General features: G+C 45.9%; 1 protein-coding gene across 1 annotated transcript; it reads left to right on the top strand.

The window, feature by feature from the left end:
- The first annotated feature begins 1,300 nt into the window (after positions 1-1,300).
- On the top strand, positions 1,301-11,825 carry TMED8 (transmembrane p24 trafficking protein family member 8). Its single transcript, XM_080618599.1, has 6 exons — positions 1,301-1,399; positions 2,661-2,739; positions 5,395-5,524; positions 6,421-6,562; positions 6,816-7,115; positions 8,518-11,825. The coding sequence occupies exons 1-6, from the start codon at positions 1,306-1,308 to the stop codon at positions 8,733-8,735; spliced, it is 963 nt and encodes a 320-aa protein (XP_080474725.1). The 5' UTR covers positions 1,301-1,305; the 3' UTR covers positions 8,736-11,825.
- The last annotated feature ends 4,836 nt before the right edge of the window (positions 11,826-16,661 follow it).

Below are 16,661 nucleotides of genomic sequence, written 5' to 3'. Positions count from 1 at the left end.
CAGGAAGCTGTAGCCCCAAACTTCAGCCTACCAGTTAGCTTAACTATGAGTGTTTGTTAAACAAAAGATGTAGGTTTGAAAGGAAAATGACTAGACAATTACATGTTTATAAACCAAGAAAGAGACAGATGCTGTTTGTGTTCAGTGAAGTGTGAAACAAGGAAGTAATAACATGTTGCCCTTCTGCTGCTTGAGATTGGTGGCTCAATTGCTGCAGGTTAAATCTGACTAGATTTTTAAAAGTTCTATGAGTAAGTTGAAAATTACTGAAAAAAAAATTAGTTCTGAGGGATATCTAAGCAAGGCACGTGCATCTGGCTATGCAACTTTGTGGGGCAAGAGGAGCAACATAGGCTTAACGAAAGGCCAAGCACTTCTGATGCACTCTAGGTGTCCCAGAGAGGAAGCCCACAATCTCCAGCCAGCTAAGGATTTATACCTCAAAAGACTCAAGGGATACAAGTGATCCATCGAGGCCTCGGTGGACAGACTGTGGCCTAGGTGGCTTGCAAGCATAAAAGATCAGAGCTGGGCTCCGAGAGGCTGAGGAGGGGGCTCTGGGAACCGTGGCGGCTCGCACCTGCATGTGGCTGAAGTCCTTGACACCTATGGCGGGGAGGTTGGAGCAGTTCACGAGGATGAGTCTGCGGCCAGTGATGCCGTTGGCCCTGAAGCACTCCTGAGCAATAAAGCAGAGAGGAAGGCGAGTGGGCCCGGGTCGCCCTCGGCCACTGCCGGCCCTCCGTCAGCACTCACGCACGCTGACGTACACACAGAGCTCAGGGCCACCGGTTCAGGCGGGAGCTTCCCGCCCGGGCAAGACCCCGCACCTCGTATTGAGGGAAGCCGAGCTGCACCACCCATTGGGCCACCTCCTCGGCGGTCCAGGCCAGGAAGGGGCAGGCGGGCTCCGGCCCCGCGGTCCCCGGGCTCTGCTCCATCAGCGCTGTCCCCAGGCCGGCACGGTAAAGCGTCCTCCCGGGGCCCTGTTCCCATGGCAACTGCGACTTCCTGGAGGTAATCCCTTGTTCCCTCCCGACCCCCTTCCACGCGGTCAGCCCCCGTCCCGCTGGCTCTGCGAACTAGGTTTTGATTGGTTGCGTTGTTGAGGGGGGAGGCAGAGGAGCGAGCATCGAGCCACCACCTACCGCCAGGCTCACGTGCGCCCACTCGGTTTCTGTCGGCTGCTCTTGCTCGGGTGTTTCCGCCGTCGGTCGCAGCGCTTCGGCTCCACTCGGCTCTTTCCGCCGCGGCTGGCTGTCGCCTTCGGCCTCGCGCGCGCCGACCGCCCGTTCAGCCTTGCCCATGTCGGCCGTGCTGGCGGCCGCCGCCGCCGGCTCCTGCTTCGAACCCCTGGCTGCCGGGGCGCCGGATGGACCCGCGGCACAGGGTCTCTCAGGTACGGGCTCGGCAGGGGAGGGAGCAGCCGGGCTGGCCGCGGGGGAGAGCGGGAGCGGCTGCCCGCTTTCGCGCTGCCCTGTCTGGGGCGAGCGCTTGCATCCCGGCCGGGGTCCCTGAGGAGGAGCATCCCCCTCCCCGGCGGCGGGGTGGGCTGGGCTGAGCTGCCCGAGGGGACGCCGGGCAGTGCCTGAGGGGCTGCGGGCCCGGGAACACGTATTTTAACAGCGGAGAACGCCGTGAGTTTCCGTGATGGGTTTCCTCCTTTCTCCCGGAGAAGCCGTTTTTCCACGGTGTCAGTTTGCTCCGGTGAAAATAGGGTACCTCTGGCGAAGAGTAGCATCGGGAGTTAGTCGCTGGCTACCATTTGCGGTACCGGGTGGGTTGGCTTCTGCAGCTGGCACCCGCGCTTACGGGGACCCCGGCCCCTCTGTGAACAGGGTGCTGGGCTCGCCTGCTGCTCCAGCGCCCGAAACTACAGGAGCAGTTCCCGATGTTTCTTCCCGGCAGTGGAACGAGCAAGCGCTGATGGGGGTTTATTAGGGACAGGAAGCTTTCCCTTGTGAAAGAGGCCCAATCTAGCCGGGAGCCGGATGGTCTCTGCTGGGGGCTTGGTGCTGTGGGCTGGAGGTGCCTCCCAGCTCCAGACTGACTCTTCCAAACGCCCAGCTCCTGTAAGACGTCATCAGAGAGCTGCAAAAGCTGGAACTTGTCCGTGCCCAGTTCGCTGCCTTAATGCGACCATACAGCGGGGCAGTGGAGCGTGTACTGCAGTTGCATGGGGACAGAGCTTTCCCAGAGATCAGGAGACTCAGGGGAGACCTAGAGTTATCTTTATAGACAGTCCTTTTAGCAGTGAGCTAGGAATTTCCATCCCATCAGTGCCCTGTGGGAACCACGGCATGATTTTTTTCCAGGGCTTTATCAGCATGGTTTTACATGATGAAATTTGGCCTCGTTCTGGCCTTCTAAAGCGAGGATTGAAGGTTCCTGAGCAAACCCTGCTTCCGAGAGTGGTTCTGCGTGAAAAACATGCATGGTTTTTTGTTCTTCCTTTCTTGGGGTTGAGGAAATTAAAAATCTTTGTTCTACAAGGTGATAGATATAGCTGAACGTGAAAAACTGGTTGGCACAGCTCTTCATTCCACGGCCATGTGACCTTGTCAGCATTTGACTGCTGGCTGTGATTTTTTTCATCCTATCTGTGTATTCTCCAGACAAAAGTTTTTTTCACCTTCTCTCTGTATATTGTTTGTTGTTAGAAAATGAAGACTTAGCCCAAAAGACAGAGCCTGCAGATCAGCTGATTGATTCTTTGGAATCCAGCACTTTGCAGAGCAGGTAGGAAGATCTTCTTGTGTATTGTGGCCCACATGCATGGCAGTCTGCTTCACCCCTGTGACCTCCTCCATGTGGCCGTTGATTCTGTGTAGGTGAAGAGAAGGGACTGGAGACTCAATTGTCTGCTTTGGGACACCGTATACCAGAATCAGTATAGGAGGGGCTGTTCTGACAGCCTTAAGGTTGTTTTAAAACTTATGAAGTAATGTTGAATAAATGGCTCAGCTGTTCAAATGACAGAATCATTCAGCTTAGAAGGAGCCCTGCAAGCTTTTGTAGTCCATTTTAAGAGCTAATAAACTTTCAGCAGGAAATTTTCTCTAGTTTGAAGGATTCCTTAATAATTAAGCATTCACACTGTCTATAATTCTGGTGGGAGCTGAGCAAGAAAACACCTTTTAGTGTTTTCTTGTCAATGTTTTGGGTTTTTTTTCTTCACTCTGTTTTCTGTGTCACACCGTCATTAATGCTGCTGATCAGCCCTGTTACCAGATGTTTGGCTTGTTGCTATGTGTTTGGCTTGTGGTGTTTGTGACTGAGAAATTGCACTGGTTACAAGCACTAATACTATATGCAGTGGAGTTTCATTTGCCATCATACATTTGTTGCACAGGATACAATTTCAGAAATGATTTAATTGAATCACACAGTAGATAAACCACAACCACACTGAAAAAGAGGGGGAAAAAAAATCCAGAACAACCCCCATCACCACCATCAAACCACCCTTCTTGCTAAAATAGCAGTTTGATGCCATGTGGGTTTGTTAATGGCATCTGCATGAGCCTTCTTGACTCCAAACCTGTTTTTCCATCTCTTTATTATGTCCTTGAGTTTTCTTCAAAGAGATTAATACAGACTGTGAGGGACATGGCCACAGTAGATACTGGATACTTGTAGATGTACCTGATAAATTTGTCTAACTTAATCCCCATTGAAAAGAATGAGGGTTGTCCGCAAGTGTGAGTTGTTTGAAAAGGAATCAGCTGAACCCTGTCTTTGTAAACTGCTTGTAAAACTTGTGTAGCCCTTGCTAATCTTTCAGTGAATGTCTTGGGCTTCAGTGGTGCCTGGAAGAAAAAATTCCCAAGATGTTAGCTCCTGTGTTGATGAAGAGCCTTCTGAGCAGACGTGTGCCCCTGTAGTAGCAAGTGACCAAATAGCCCTTCTAGGTGTGATCATGCAACTGCTAAGCTAAAAAGCAAATGGGCTGGAAAACAACGGCATAGAAGTAAAAATTTTTCCTGGATTCAGAGAGAAATTGTTAGAGGTCACTGTGAGAGTTCTTCCTTTATAAAATTGTCCCTTACAAGTGTCCCTTCTTATATTGTTCATCTGCTGCCATTTTGTGTATCCTGGTATTCAGCTCATTTGTATTGTTCTTGCAGACCTTCTGGTCTATCATGCCATTCCCAGGGAAGTTTATCATACTGTTCAGAGAATTTAAGTAAGAAATGGCTTTATTTCTGGATAAAATCTCTGTTGCCATAAGAGTAAAGATTTGGAAACAAAAGCCACATTTGGCCTGTACTAGTCTTCTCTAAGGATGCAGGAAAGAATATGTCCGAGTTGAGCTGTGTATGGGGTTCTTCTGTTATTTTTTTTTTTAAACTATTCCACACTATACTGAGAGCCTAATCCCTTGCTAATGAGAATTTCTCATTTCTGAAAGGAGACATTTGAGGAAATGCACATATTTTCTCTTAGTAGTGTTCTCATCTCAAAGCAGTTGAGATTGGCTTTATAGTGCTGTGAGAAGGCTTTGCTTTTCGAAAGGACAACTGTTTCTATTCTTACTAAAGACTAGGTTGCTTCTCATGGAAGTTTCACGCTCTACCTGAGAGTATGTTAGAAGAGACTCTTCTGGCTTCCATCTGAGTTCAGCTGGGATGATAACTCTTTCCAGCTATAAACAACATGCAGCATTCTTTTAATATAATTTAGAAGAAAACCCTCAGCAGAGAATGAATTTCAGAAATATTTGCTTTCTTGCCCATTCTCTTCCTGCTACATACCTTTCTTTTTGTTTTAACATGCCCATTTCTTCGTGTCACAGTGCAGTACTTGAACCTCTTTGCTGTTACTGTGCTGCTGCTCTATGTCTCATGGCTTGCTTGTCTGCGTGGCATATTCGAAAATGGCAGAGAGACACCTGGGTGTTCCCTGTATCCCTGGGGACTGATAATAAAAAAGACATAATGGGCCACTAAAATGGAAGGCGTTTTCAGGATGGCTGTCAAAAATGTTTTGAATCTTCACTGATCCAGTTAGCCTCTGATAGAGTATGCAGATATCATGTAGTAGCTAGCATAAATGAAGATGTCTCTTCTTGAGCAGAAATTTGCTACTGTTTTCTGTACTTGGTGTTGGTGAGCTGGCACGCTGTGCCGTGAGCGCAGGGAATTACTGCGGTCTAAAGGATGGTAAATACAACGTATCTCACTGAAGTTGCTCCCTCTGGCTCACGTGGAAGATAGCCACCTAGAGATGAGGGCAGAACTAGGGTACAAAGGGGTCTGTGTGCAGATGGCAGGTGCTCACCACAGAAGCTTGTTCCCTTCAGTCTATTTAAATTTCAGTTCCAGGGCAGAGTGATTCCTCTGCTGGCTGTGTCCTGGGTGCAAGTGCTGAATTGTAGTGCTCTTCATCTGAAAGGTCACAGACTGGGTCGCTCGTGAATGCAGGCACGACAGAGGATTCCAAGGAAGGAGCTGGCACTTTGGAGGACCGGGAAGTGTCTGAACTAGAAGAGAAGCTGCCTGATGAAATCCAGTCCTTCAAAAAGGTAGGTGTGTGTTTCTTATGTCTGAAAGCAAGGACAGAGGTGCAGCAATAGTTCTTCCACCCTACTGCTATCTTATGGCTATGGGATTGAGGCTTTAAAGGTTGTGTTAAGACAAAAGTAGTGTTATAACATAGATTCAGTCTGATTTGCAAAATCCCTCTTGTGTCTTTGGCCAGTCCTCACTTCCTTGCAGTTTTGGCTTGCTAAGGCTTCAAGGTGATTCTTACTTTTTGCCTCTTGTTTGGGGCTTCTGGGAATTCCCATCTTGCAGATGCATGGAAGAAGGAGCTGAAAGTGACTGCTGTCTTTTGTTTTGTTTGGTGAGCAGCCAATTTGTTTGTGTTACAGATATAGTTGGGAAAACCCACACAAGTAGCACCCAGCTCAGGAACTGTGAGCTTGCATATATGAGGAAAGACGGCTGGCCCTAGTCAACCAGGTTCACTTTTAACTAGTGTGCAGCAAAGGACATCTTGATTGTCGCTGTAGTACAGATGCACATAGAGCTGAAAAGCTTTCCTTAGAGAAATTGTGTCTTAGGAAATTTTTCCAAGTGTCATAATCTGCAAAGGTTTTGCTTTGTTGAGAGGTGACAATTAACTCTGAGGCAGATGCAAAGATGTGCCTGCCCAGGGGCTCACAGGGAGGCCTAGGGGTGTGTGATTTGTGAGACAAACACAGCATTTGACTTCAAAGTTCATGACTTTGCTGGGGGGGAAAAAAGGCAGAGAGGTGTCTTGAAGCTAGATAGTTCTTTTTAACTAATAGAAGTTTCTGCAGGGTCTGACTTGGCTTCAGAAAGATGCCTGAATTACTAATATGCTGTTTTAAATCCAGCTAGGGACTTTCTTACCATGATGGTCTTTGTGACTGTGTTTCTTATGTACTTTGTGCAGGAAGCTGTTGTTCGAATGACCAACTACCACGTACCTCAAGGAGCAGGAGATATAGTCATGATTCAGTCAGATCACACTGGTGCTGTGGATATCCTTTCAGCTGAGCTGGAGACTGCAGGTCTCCTTGGTGAACAGAGGAAAGGTGAGTCCTGAAAGGACTTTTTAAGTGCCTGTCCTGCCTAGAGAAGAAGAGCAGAGGCTATCCTTGAGACACTGCTAATTCCTGCTGGAAATTTGGGCTCTTGGATAGTGAGTAGGAAAGCTTCATGTCCAGGGTTTCTGGGGGCAGGGTCTAGAGTGCAAAAGCCTTGTTGGAAATAGCTTCAGTGTTTTCAGGTAACAGTTTGTCAGTAGTGAAAAGTCAGGTGAGCCCATGATCTTTTCCCTTGTCTCAGCTCAGCCTCCCCCTCTGGCTCCACCCACCATGTGGACCACTGAGAAGACGAAGGAATTCAAAGCCAAGGTGGGAAGGGAGAAGAATGGCCGGATGGTGGTGAAGCGAGGTGAGGTGGTGACAGTCCGTGTGCCAACCCATCCTCATGGGAAATGCATTTGCTGGGAGTTTGCTACAGATGACTACGACATTGGTTTTGGAGTCTACTTTGACTGGACCACAGTTACTAGCACTGCCATTACCGTTCAGGTCAGCGAGTCCAGTGATGAGGAGGATGAAGAGGAGGAGGAGGAAAACGAAGGTTAGTGCAGAGCTTGTAAGGGTTAATTTGTGGTGCTTGTTGATACGCTGCTGAGACTGTCAGATGTTGTAATTTCCATCTACTTTGTTTACTCAGCCCGTTTATTATCTCTGCAGCCTTTTGTGGTTTTGGTTAGGCTGAGATGAGAAAGCACTTAGCCCTTCCTGCTTCAGTGTATGTCAGTGGCTGTTCTTTCCCAAGAGCATTCTTAAAATTGAACACATTGAAAAATAAGATCAGAATTCACTTGTTCAGCTTGTAGCTGATAAAAAGATTAGGGTCTCAAATTTTAACTTGGCCAGTTTTCTTAACCTCTCAGGCTGAGAAATTTCTGGTGGTGAGTAGAGGCAAAAAGGTTTTGTTTCTGGGCTTTTTGGTTGGTTGTTTTGTTATTGGGGTGTTTTTTTGTTTTGTTGGTGGTTGTTTTGTTGTTCTGATATTTTGTTTGTTTGGTTTTTTGTTGGTTCCTGTCTGTCCCCCCGTCCCCCCCCATCAGTAGCTCCTGCTGACTGCATTTTAGAGGATTGCTATCTGTGTCTTTGTACTTGTGAAACACACAGTGATGTTGCCTGTTCTGTGGCTTCAGCATATGTGTGACCAGAGTAGCTGGGGAGTTGGTGTCTGAAATTAATTTTGCAGGTTTTCCAGTAAGGGCTAAGTTTCTGTATGAGGAATTCTCTTGGAAAAGTGACTGAAGACATAAACCCAGTGAGGTTATAGCTAAGAGCTTTCCTGCCTTTCTTTTGCTTCAAGCCTGTATCGCTGGTCCAGTACTGTGCATATAAAGTAAGGGTCTAAAAGGTAAGTCCAGGGAGAGGAGACCAGGCTGGCAGGCAAGTGGATACTATCCCATCTATATTCCAAAGAGAACTGGTTCTTGGCATGTCCTTTGTCATGGTAAGGAAAGCTGGACTTTGTGGGTATTCCTTTCAAAAAGGTCAGAGCAGACACTGTGGGTAATGCTGTTACAGTTAGCCAGCCATATACTTGCATGCCTCTGCTGCATTCTTGTCTTGATCTACAAGGATGCTGGGGACTGTAGTGACAGGACAAGGGGTAACAGGTTTAAACTTAAACAGGGGAAGTTTAGATTGGATATAAGGAAGAAATCCTTTACTGTGAGGGTGGTGAGGCACTGGAATGGGTTGCCCAGGGAGGTTGTTAATGCTCCATCCTTGGCGGTGTTCAAGGCCAGGCTGGATGAGGCCTTGGGTGGCATGGTTTATTGTGAGGTGTCCCTGCCCATGGCAGGGGGGTTGGAACTAGATGATCTTAATGTCCTTTCCAACCCTAAGTATTCTATGATTCTTTTTCTGGACAACCTAGTAGCTTAACTGGCTCTAGCTTGCTTACTTGTCTCCTCTCTCTCATCCTACTTACTTATCTCCTCTCTCCCATTTAGGACTCGCCCCTGTTGGTGATGTGGAAAGAGGCTCCAAAAGCTATCTGCGGAACCGCTACGGAGAGATCATGCCAGTATATCGGAGGAACAGCCATCGGGAGGTGCAGGCAGGCAGCCACGAGTACCCAGGCGAGGGCATCTACCTGCTGAAATTTGACAACTCATACTCTCTCCTCCGCAATAAGACTCTGTTCTTTCATGTCTATTACACTAGCTGAGCTAAAGGGAAGGGCAGGGACAGCAGGCAGGTAATGGTGAATGTCGCAGGCTGCCACCCAACCCTGGTACTGCCTGATGGGCACTGCTGTGTGACGGAACCAAGGCACAATTCTGCCGGCTCTTCTTCAGACACTAATTGGTTTCTCCCCATGCCCTCCTTCCCTTCTGTCCCAGTGGAGAAAGGTAGCTGTGTCTGCCTGGCTGTCCACAGGCAGCTGCTCTTTCTGTAAAACTTTGGGAGATCTGCTCTGTGCAGGCATCGGGCTGGGCCTTCATGTCACAGCTGGTAAATGCCCAGAGCCCACGTTCAGGTGGTTGTGGTTTCAATCTGTTGCGCTGGTACAAAATGAAGTGAAAATTATTTTTGATCTGTTACTATTTTGTGAGTAACTTTTCCAACTTTCCTGCTGTATCTGCATCACTAGAGGGTAGCTGTCAGTGCAGTGAGCCAAAAGCACAGCTGGCTTGTCACCTAGCCACCTAGATGTCATCACTTACCACCACTACATGTCACCAGCACCTAGTGCTTCCTTCACTGGTGCGGGTGGGGGCGCAGCTGGCCAGCGGAAGCCCTCGCTGCAGTGGCTTGCCCATACTACAGCAGGCAGCCCCGGACAGCAGTCACAGCATGTGTTCGAACAGGGGTGGAAGAGAGGGTGCACTCCTACAAGTCCATAAGAAGGTTTCCCTACAGATTAAGAATTGGATGTTACACCTGTTGATTGTAGGGGTATGTGGATGATTAAAACTTTGGTGACCGCCAAAAGTTTTTCTGTAATCCAGATGTGAAGGAGAAGAAATTACTGCTGTGCTGAGTAAATATGAGAAGGTTGGAGTGCAGCCAAAAAATAGGAAGTATTTCACAGTAGCAGCATGTTGGTTCACTGGTATTGCTGCCAGCTGGATAATATCATATGTAGCAAGGAAAAAAGGCTCCCCAGAGAAGTGTAGCTTGTCTGCTGCTATTGCTGTTGCAAAGGTCTTGTTAGAGAAGAGCATCTCTGCTCAGAAACTCGAAAGATATGGGATTTAAACAATCCTTTCTATGTATCAGAATCAGCAAGGCCATTGCTAACCCTGATTACGTGGTAAAGGGTGGAGTTCCTTGGCATGTTTTTGTGGCTAGTGGTGGCATTGGTGATCACCTTCTGCTCAAATACTGGCAGAGTTGAACAAGGATTAAGTTAATCCTTCAGAGATGAATTTTAAATCATGTTTATCTGTAACTTGTTTATTTTAATACTTTAAAATTGAAATCATTCTCTTTTCTAAGAATACTGCTGTATTTGCATTTTTTGATACCTCTGCAGAGACACAAAATAGCTGTTTGCATGGTAATTCCAGTAGAATTCTGAGTTTTAAATCCTCCAGGTAAAGCACCCTTACTTGTTCCTTCTATTGAGAGGAATGATGGACAAACTGATTTTGGGTAGTTAAAGCCAAAGACTTCACTCTCATAGGAGGGATGCATATTTCTTATTAAGGATATATTATAATGCTGTTCAATTTGCTCCATATTCAAGCTCTTCTTTTAACTATCTCTGCTTACTTATTCCCTGCTATGGAGCACTTAGTAGGTTAAAATGGTAAGAGAGAGATTAGTCAGTCTACAATAGAGCAGCCCAAGCTGGGAGCAAGAGGAGTGGAAATGCAAAGAACACTGGTTGCAGCACAGCGGTTTTCTGAGTGAGCAGGCAGGGAGCAGAGTTGGTCAGTGTGAAGAGCAGAGTTGTTGCTGCTTTGGGCTCTGAAAAAGCAAGCGCACCTCGGTGAAGGGGGGCTGCAAAGCTGCCTTATTCAAGTGGGGCAACCACAGGGCAACCTTGCAGGGAGACAGAACAGCATCAGTATACAGAGCTTGGTATCTGTCAGAGTAAGATGCTCTTCCATTTAGCAGCTTGGGGAGGACTATTCCTGCCTTTAGCCTCTCCTGGGGGACATGAAGGACCATCCTGTGGCCTTTGTACAGCACTTGAATCAGGCCTGAGCAGTGGGGGTAAGGTGCTGTCTTTTTTTTTTTTTTTTTTTAATAGTCCCTGTCTATCAAGTTCCTAGGCACTAAACAGAATAAGATAGGAAAGACCCTTCAGTCTGACCACACTGTCAGCACTGCACCACTCAATGACTGCCTTTGGTCCTTTGCTGGGAGTTCCACAGAACCCTGCGTGTATTGTAGGTTAATGTACGATGCACTGTCTGGCACCTACTCCACTTTATAACTAGGATCTATTTACAATGAAGTCAATTATTGTACTCAGTTGCACAGCTTATTGCCGGCTAGTGGGTCATCTCCACTAAAAGACTGTTTCCCTTACAGCATGGCCTTCCTGTTGCTGACTTGCAGCTACTTCCCCCTCCTGTCCATGTGTTGCTCACATTAAGGTTTGAATTACATTTTGTCATATTGTAAGAAGTATGGCCTGCCTCACAACCAATTTTGATCCCTCACTGGCACATAAATAGTATGTGCTAGTTTTCAAGCCATTAGTGGTTTTAGTTTAGATGAGTTGCACTGCAGATGGCAGTCCTATTGCTCAGTTCTAGCTTTCTGAAGTGTGGACCAACCTATAAGGCAGCTCAGGTCACTTTTTAGGAACTGTGCCCATCTCCCTTGTTTCACTGAGTTAAGACCACTTGAGCATTGAATATGGTTTGTCATCCCAACCAGCATGTGCCTGGACTGCAAATACAGTGTGCCCATAGATAGGCCTGCTGCAGTGGAACCAAAAGCATTTGGTGTGTTACTCACACCAGAAGCTTAAGTTTCCTAGAAGTATCTGCTATCTCTTATGAACACAAGTAGTTTTAGGCACAGAGTATTTCATCTGCAGGAAACAGAAGCTTCACAGTTGTACAGGATAATTCCTCTTTTTGCTTATGATTTTTTTAATTTCCACATTACATGAGTATGTTGTTTCTCAGGTGTTCAGATAGCATTCACTACGCAAGGGACAACTTCTCTTTGGAAGGGTCTATAGTCTTCATTAATTTCTCATAAATCCAATAGCTTGTCTGTGTGGCTAGTGATTAATAGCAGCCATTCCCATTCAAAATCAAACCCATAGTTGGTTCAGACAAGTAACCTTATTTTTCATGCCTTCTTTTTCTGTTTGGTGGATCTCCTGGATTTGTACCCAACCCTCCTATCTGGCTGAGGCAGTGATGGAAACCCTTCTATTTGCAGACTTTTGGAACTAGACTTTGGGTCTAGAAAGAAAAATTAATTAAAAAGGAGTTGCAATTCAGAGAGGGAAATTAATCCTTGAGAAGGGAACATTCCTTCCTTGTTTCCGTGGAAGGAAGATGTCAGATTTTTAAAATGTGTTTCTTCTCCCTGTGTATTGTGGAAAAATCAAAAAAGTTAAATCAAGGAAGAAGCTTCTTTGCATTTTGGGTTTGCTTTTGTGAAAGCAAAAAATTGTTTTCCATTTTGTTTTGAATATAATTTAGATCTAGCAATAAGATCTACATGTTCAGACAGAGATATGCCAGTCATGTAGTTCAGGACTTGCATAAAAATTCGTTTGTATAATTGTTCATTTATAACAATGGGTACAATCTGTTGGGCATTATTTATGCCAAAGGTCATAAGATTTCCATTGTTGTTGGTTTTGTGTGGTCTTTGGTTTGGGTTTGTTGTTTTGGTTTTTTTTCTTTTAGGTGTAATGTAGCAGCAGGAGTTTAAAATGGATGTGTTTTACTGAGGACAGTGAAAGATCTCTTAAATCAGGGACCACTTGTACTGATTTAATTTACTCACAAACTCTTTGGAGGCATATAACATAGACTCTTGTGTAAGGATATTGGTGTTAGATTGATTGTTGGTAATGAGCCACTTACATGAACAGATAAGGTGAAAATGCATAAGAGAGAGAGAGCTTAGTTGTCTGACTTCAGGATCTAAGAAGAAAGTGAAGTTTGTATGCAACTGAGTGTAAAGACAGCAACACACCTTTCTTTTTTGCTCTACCCTGTGCACTCGTCTCCTTGTAACCATGTGTGCATGTAACCTTCAACTGTGGCCTGCAGTGGCTCAGTTATTGTGGTGCTGGACCTGGTGAGGTGTGTTAGAGATGAACCTTGTTAAATGCCTAGTTGCTGAAAGACTTACTGATTCATGTGGGGAATTAGAGTAGAGAATTAATCCCTAAATGAGTTCACTTTTATCCCCACTGCTTATACTCTTCCTTCTTGTTTCATTATCCCTACTAAAGCCACTCTACAGAGGATTTATCACAAGGTGCCTTAGGAACAAGGAGCATGTCTGAAATAAGAGCCATAGATGTCATTAGTCCAAGGGATTTCTCCTTGGTTTTTTGTCCATTTGTGTAGAAGGGAGACACTTCCTAAAATCAGGCAAGGAGAGCCCTGTAGGCTGTTCCTGGAGATTTAAGCTCTTCATTAGACTGCCTTGTTGCTGTAAGTTGAGTCATAAGATGGTGTTTGAGTTTCCTGGTGCCGTAAGATTTTTGCCTTTTAAAATCATATGCTGTTGTCATGTACCAAGGAACACCAGAGGACTACTCCTTTTGATATAGTGATAGTAAACCTGAGGACCAGAGGAACACTAGATAGCCACAGAAGAGCATTCCTTGTGGCCATTCATTATTTTCTCTAAAAAGAGTGAATTCAGCACTGAGTGGTGTGTGCTTATGTGTATTGAAGCTGGATAAGAGACCAGAGCAAAAAAGGTGGGGTTTTTTTTTGGTCTACAGGTGTGAAGAGAAAGACTGTTTCTCCTTTCCTCATATCTGGGAAGATATTGGATGTGATAATGTCATGTATATGACTGAGAATATCTCAATGGGTAAAATGAAAAATTGAGAACCAATCATGATTGGCTATTTAATTAGACTGTGAAAGAAGCCAGGAGTTTAGCAGGAGTCAAAATGCTAAGTCATTTATCTAAATAAATTAATTTGATGTAACTTAATAAAGCTTTAGAAGGTACATAAATCTGCAGTGTTCAAATACATCTTGCCAGGAGAATTTTCTGTGGGGTTATTCCACATTTGCCTCCAAAGAGTCTCTGGCAACTTATTCTGAAACACTGGTGCTGTTGGAGCTAAAGACACAATATCAGGCTGGGTGGACAGTGGGTCTGACTCCCCTTGGCTTTTCTGTGTTCCATTCTGGATTTTACATGTTGCCTTCTCAGAAGCATCATACAAGAAATGTACCTTTTATCAGGCAGGGAGAGAGCAAGAATTTTGCAAGCCATTAGTGAGACTATCTGGTTTAAGCCCATCTGGACTGGTGAGTTAAGTCCCTTGGGCAAGAAGCTGGATGCCAACCATAAAGCTGAGGGCTAAGGAGGCTTTCCCAAATAATGACCTCACAGTTTAAGAGCTGTGTTTGGATATTATGAATAGCTGGAAATGGTTTCCTGGCAACCTTCAGGATGCTCTGGTGACTGTCTGCTGTCCTCAGAGGGAAGCAGCGTGCTCTCAACTCACCGCTCCAAGTTGCTCGCGTAGATCTTTCAATGGGGAGCATCTTGTAAAGCTCGTCATACCTTTTTCAGACCTATATTCTTGTGAACTGTGATGGTTGTCAGTGCTTACCTATGTGATGTGAATGTTTTCGATGTCCTGTGATTTCAAAATTGAGATCTCAGCACCAAGCATTTGCTCTTCATGTCCTCCCAAGATAGGAGTTTTAAATGGAGGAGAGGCTATTTCAACAAAATTTGGCACTGAACCTCTTGCTGAAGGGCTCAGATGAAGGCTACATTTGTAGCATGCTTGCATTCCTTCTACGCTTGGTTTGTACTGTTTATATTTGATGTGTTGTGGCTGATTTGTAAAAGTATATTGGAACTTATTCCCTTTAAATAAACTTTTCACTATGCAACCAAGAACTTTGTCTTCTCTTTAAAGCAAGTGTGTGTCTTGATATGAAAAACTAAACTACAGCCTTTCCAACAAACCAAGAATAAAATTAAACCTGGTCTTATCAGTAAAGAGGCAACATATACTCAAAATGTACTTTGCAGTGTACCGGACATTATGGCTGTTGATGGATAGGAAAATGTTCTGTTGTCAGCTGGTGATGATGGTTCCAGACAATTCTTCAAATTCTCCAATGCTTGAGAGTATACTGAATGCCTGAAGAATTGGACAGGAACATGCAAGTAGCGAAGCTCATATAATAGACACAGATACTTTGAATGCTTTACCCTCCAGTGCTTCATATTGGTACTTGTCATCACCACTTGCAGAGATCCCCTATAGAGTTGTGGTCAATGGCTCAATGTCCGGCTGGAGACCAGCAACGAGTGGTGTCCCTCAGGGATCAGTGCTGGGACCAGTCTTGTTCAACATCTTTGTCGGTGACATGGACAGTGGGATTGAGTGCGCCCTCAGCAAGTCTGCCAATGACACCAAGCTGTGTGGTTCGGTTGATACGCTGGAGGGAAGGGATGCCATCCAGAGGGACCTCAACAGGCTTGTGAGGTGGGCTGATGCCAACCTTATGAAGTTTAACCATGCCAACTGCAAGGTCCTACACCTGGGTCGGAGCAATCCCAGGCACAGCTACAGGTTGGGCAGAGAAGAGATTCAGAGCAGCCCTGCGGAGAAGGACTTAGGGGTGTTGATTGATGAGAAAATGAACATGAGCCGGCTTCAGTGTGTGCTCGCAGCCCAGAAAGCCAACTGTATCCTGGGCTGCATCAAAAGGAGCGTGACCAGCAGGTCGAAGGAGGTGATCCTGCCCCTCTACTCTGCTCTCGTGAGACCTCACTTGGAGTATTGTGTGCAGTTCTGGTGTCCTCAACATAAAAAGGACATGGAACTGTTGGAACAAGTCCAGAGGAGGGCCACGAGGATGATCAGGAGACTGGAGCACCTCCCGTAGGAAGACAGGCTGAGAAAGTTGGGGCTGTTCAGCCTGGAGAAGGCTGCGTGGAGACCTCATAGCTGCCTTCCAGTATCTGAAGGGGGCCTATAAGGATGCTGAAGATGGACTCTTCATCAGGGACTGTAGTGACAGGACAGGGGGTAATGGGTTCAAACTTAAACAGTGGAAGTTTAGATTGGATATAAGGAAGAAGTTCTTTACTGTGAGGGTGGTGAGGCACTGGAATGGGTTGCCCAGGGAAGCTGTGAATGCTCCATCCTTGGTGGTGTTCAAGGCCAGGTTGGATGAGGCCTTGGGTGACATGGTTTAGTGTGAGGTGTCCCTGCCCATGGCAGGGGAGTTGGAACTAGATGATCTTAAGGTCCTTTTCAACCCTAACTCTTCTATAGCTAGTTCTTCCATTACATCATCTTTTAATATGAAGGATTAATAACACCTCTTCAGTTACCAAGTACTGATTAAATTACCTACAGAAAAGTGTTTGCTCCTCATAGCTGCTTGCTCCTCAACTTTATCTTACTATGAAGACCGAAGGAAGCACTTGCTGGTCAAAATGAGGAATGATAAGCTGGAGCCATCCTTCCATGGAATCATAGAATGCCTTGGGTTGGAAGGGACTGTAAAGATCATCTAGTCCCAACTCACTTGCCACAGGCAGGGACAGTTGTTCAAAGCCCTCTTCAACCTGGCCTTGAACACTGCTAGGGGTAGGGCAGCCATGGCTTCTCTGAGCAACCTGGGCCAGTGCCTCACTATGCTCACAGTAATGAATTTTTTCCTAATATCTAATCTTAATCTCCCCCCTGTCCTGTCCCTACATGCCCTTGTAAAAAGTCCCTCTCAGGTTTCTTGTAGGCCTCTAGGTACTGTAAGGCTGCTATAAGGTCTCCCCTGAGCCTTCTCCAGGCTAAACAAGCCTAACTCTCTCAGCCTGTCTTCATAGGAAAGATGCTCCAGCCCTCTGCTAGTCCTCGTGACACTCCTCTGGACTTGGTCCAACAGGCCACATCCCTCTCGTGTTGAGGGACCCCAATCTGGATGCAGTACTGCAGGTGGGGTTTCAC

Source organism: Psittacula echo, assembly GCF_963264785.1.
Source record: "Psittacula echo genome assembly, chromosome: 5".
NCBI lineage: Eukaryota > Metazoa > Chordata > Aves > Psittaciformes > Psittacidae > Psittacula > Psittacula echo.
This window is presented reverse-complemented; position numbering and strand designations above follow the sequence as displayed.

Bases quoted from the DNA above. Each gene is read 5' to 3' on its own strand.
- TMED8 (XM_080618599.1), top strand. From the start codon at position 1,306: ATGTCGGCCGTGCTGGCGGCCGCCGCCGCCGGCTCCTGCTTCGAACCC. The intron at 6,563-6,815 runs GTGAGTCCTGAA...CCCTTGTCTCAG, and splicing joins CCTTGGTGAACAGAGGAAAG to CTCAGCCTCCCCCTCTGGCT. The intron at 7,116-8,517 runs GTTAGTGCAGAG...TCTCCCATTTAG, and splicing joins GGAGGAGGAGGAAAACGAAG to GACTCGCCCCTGTTGGTGAT.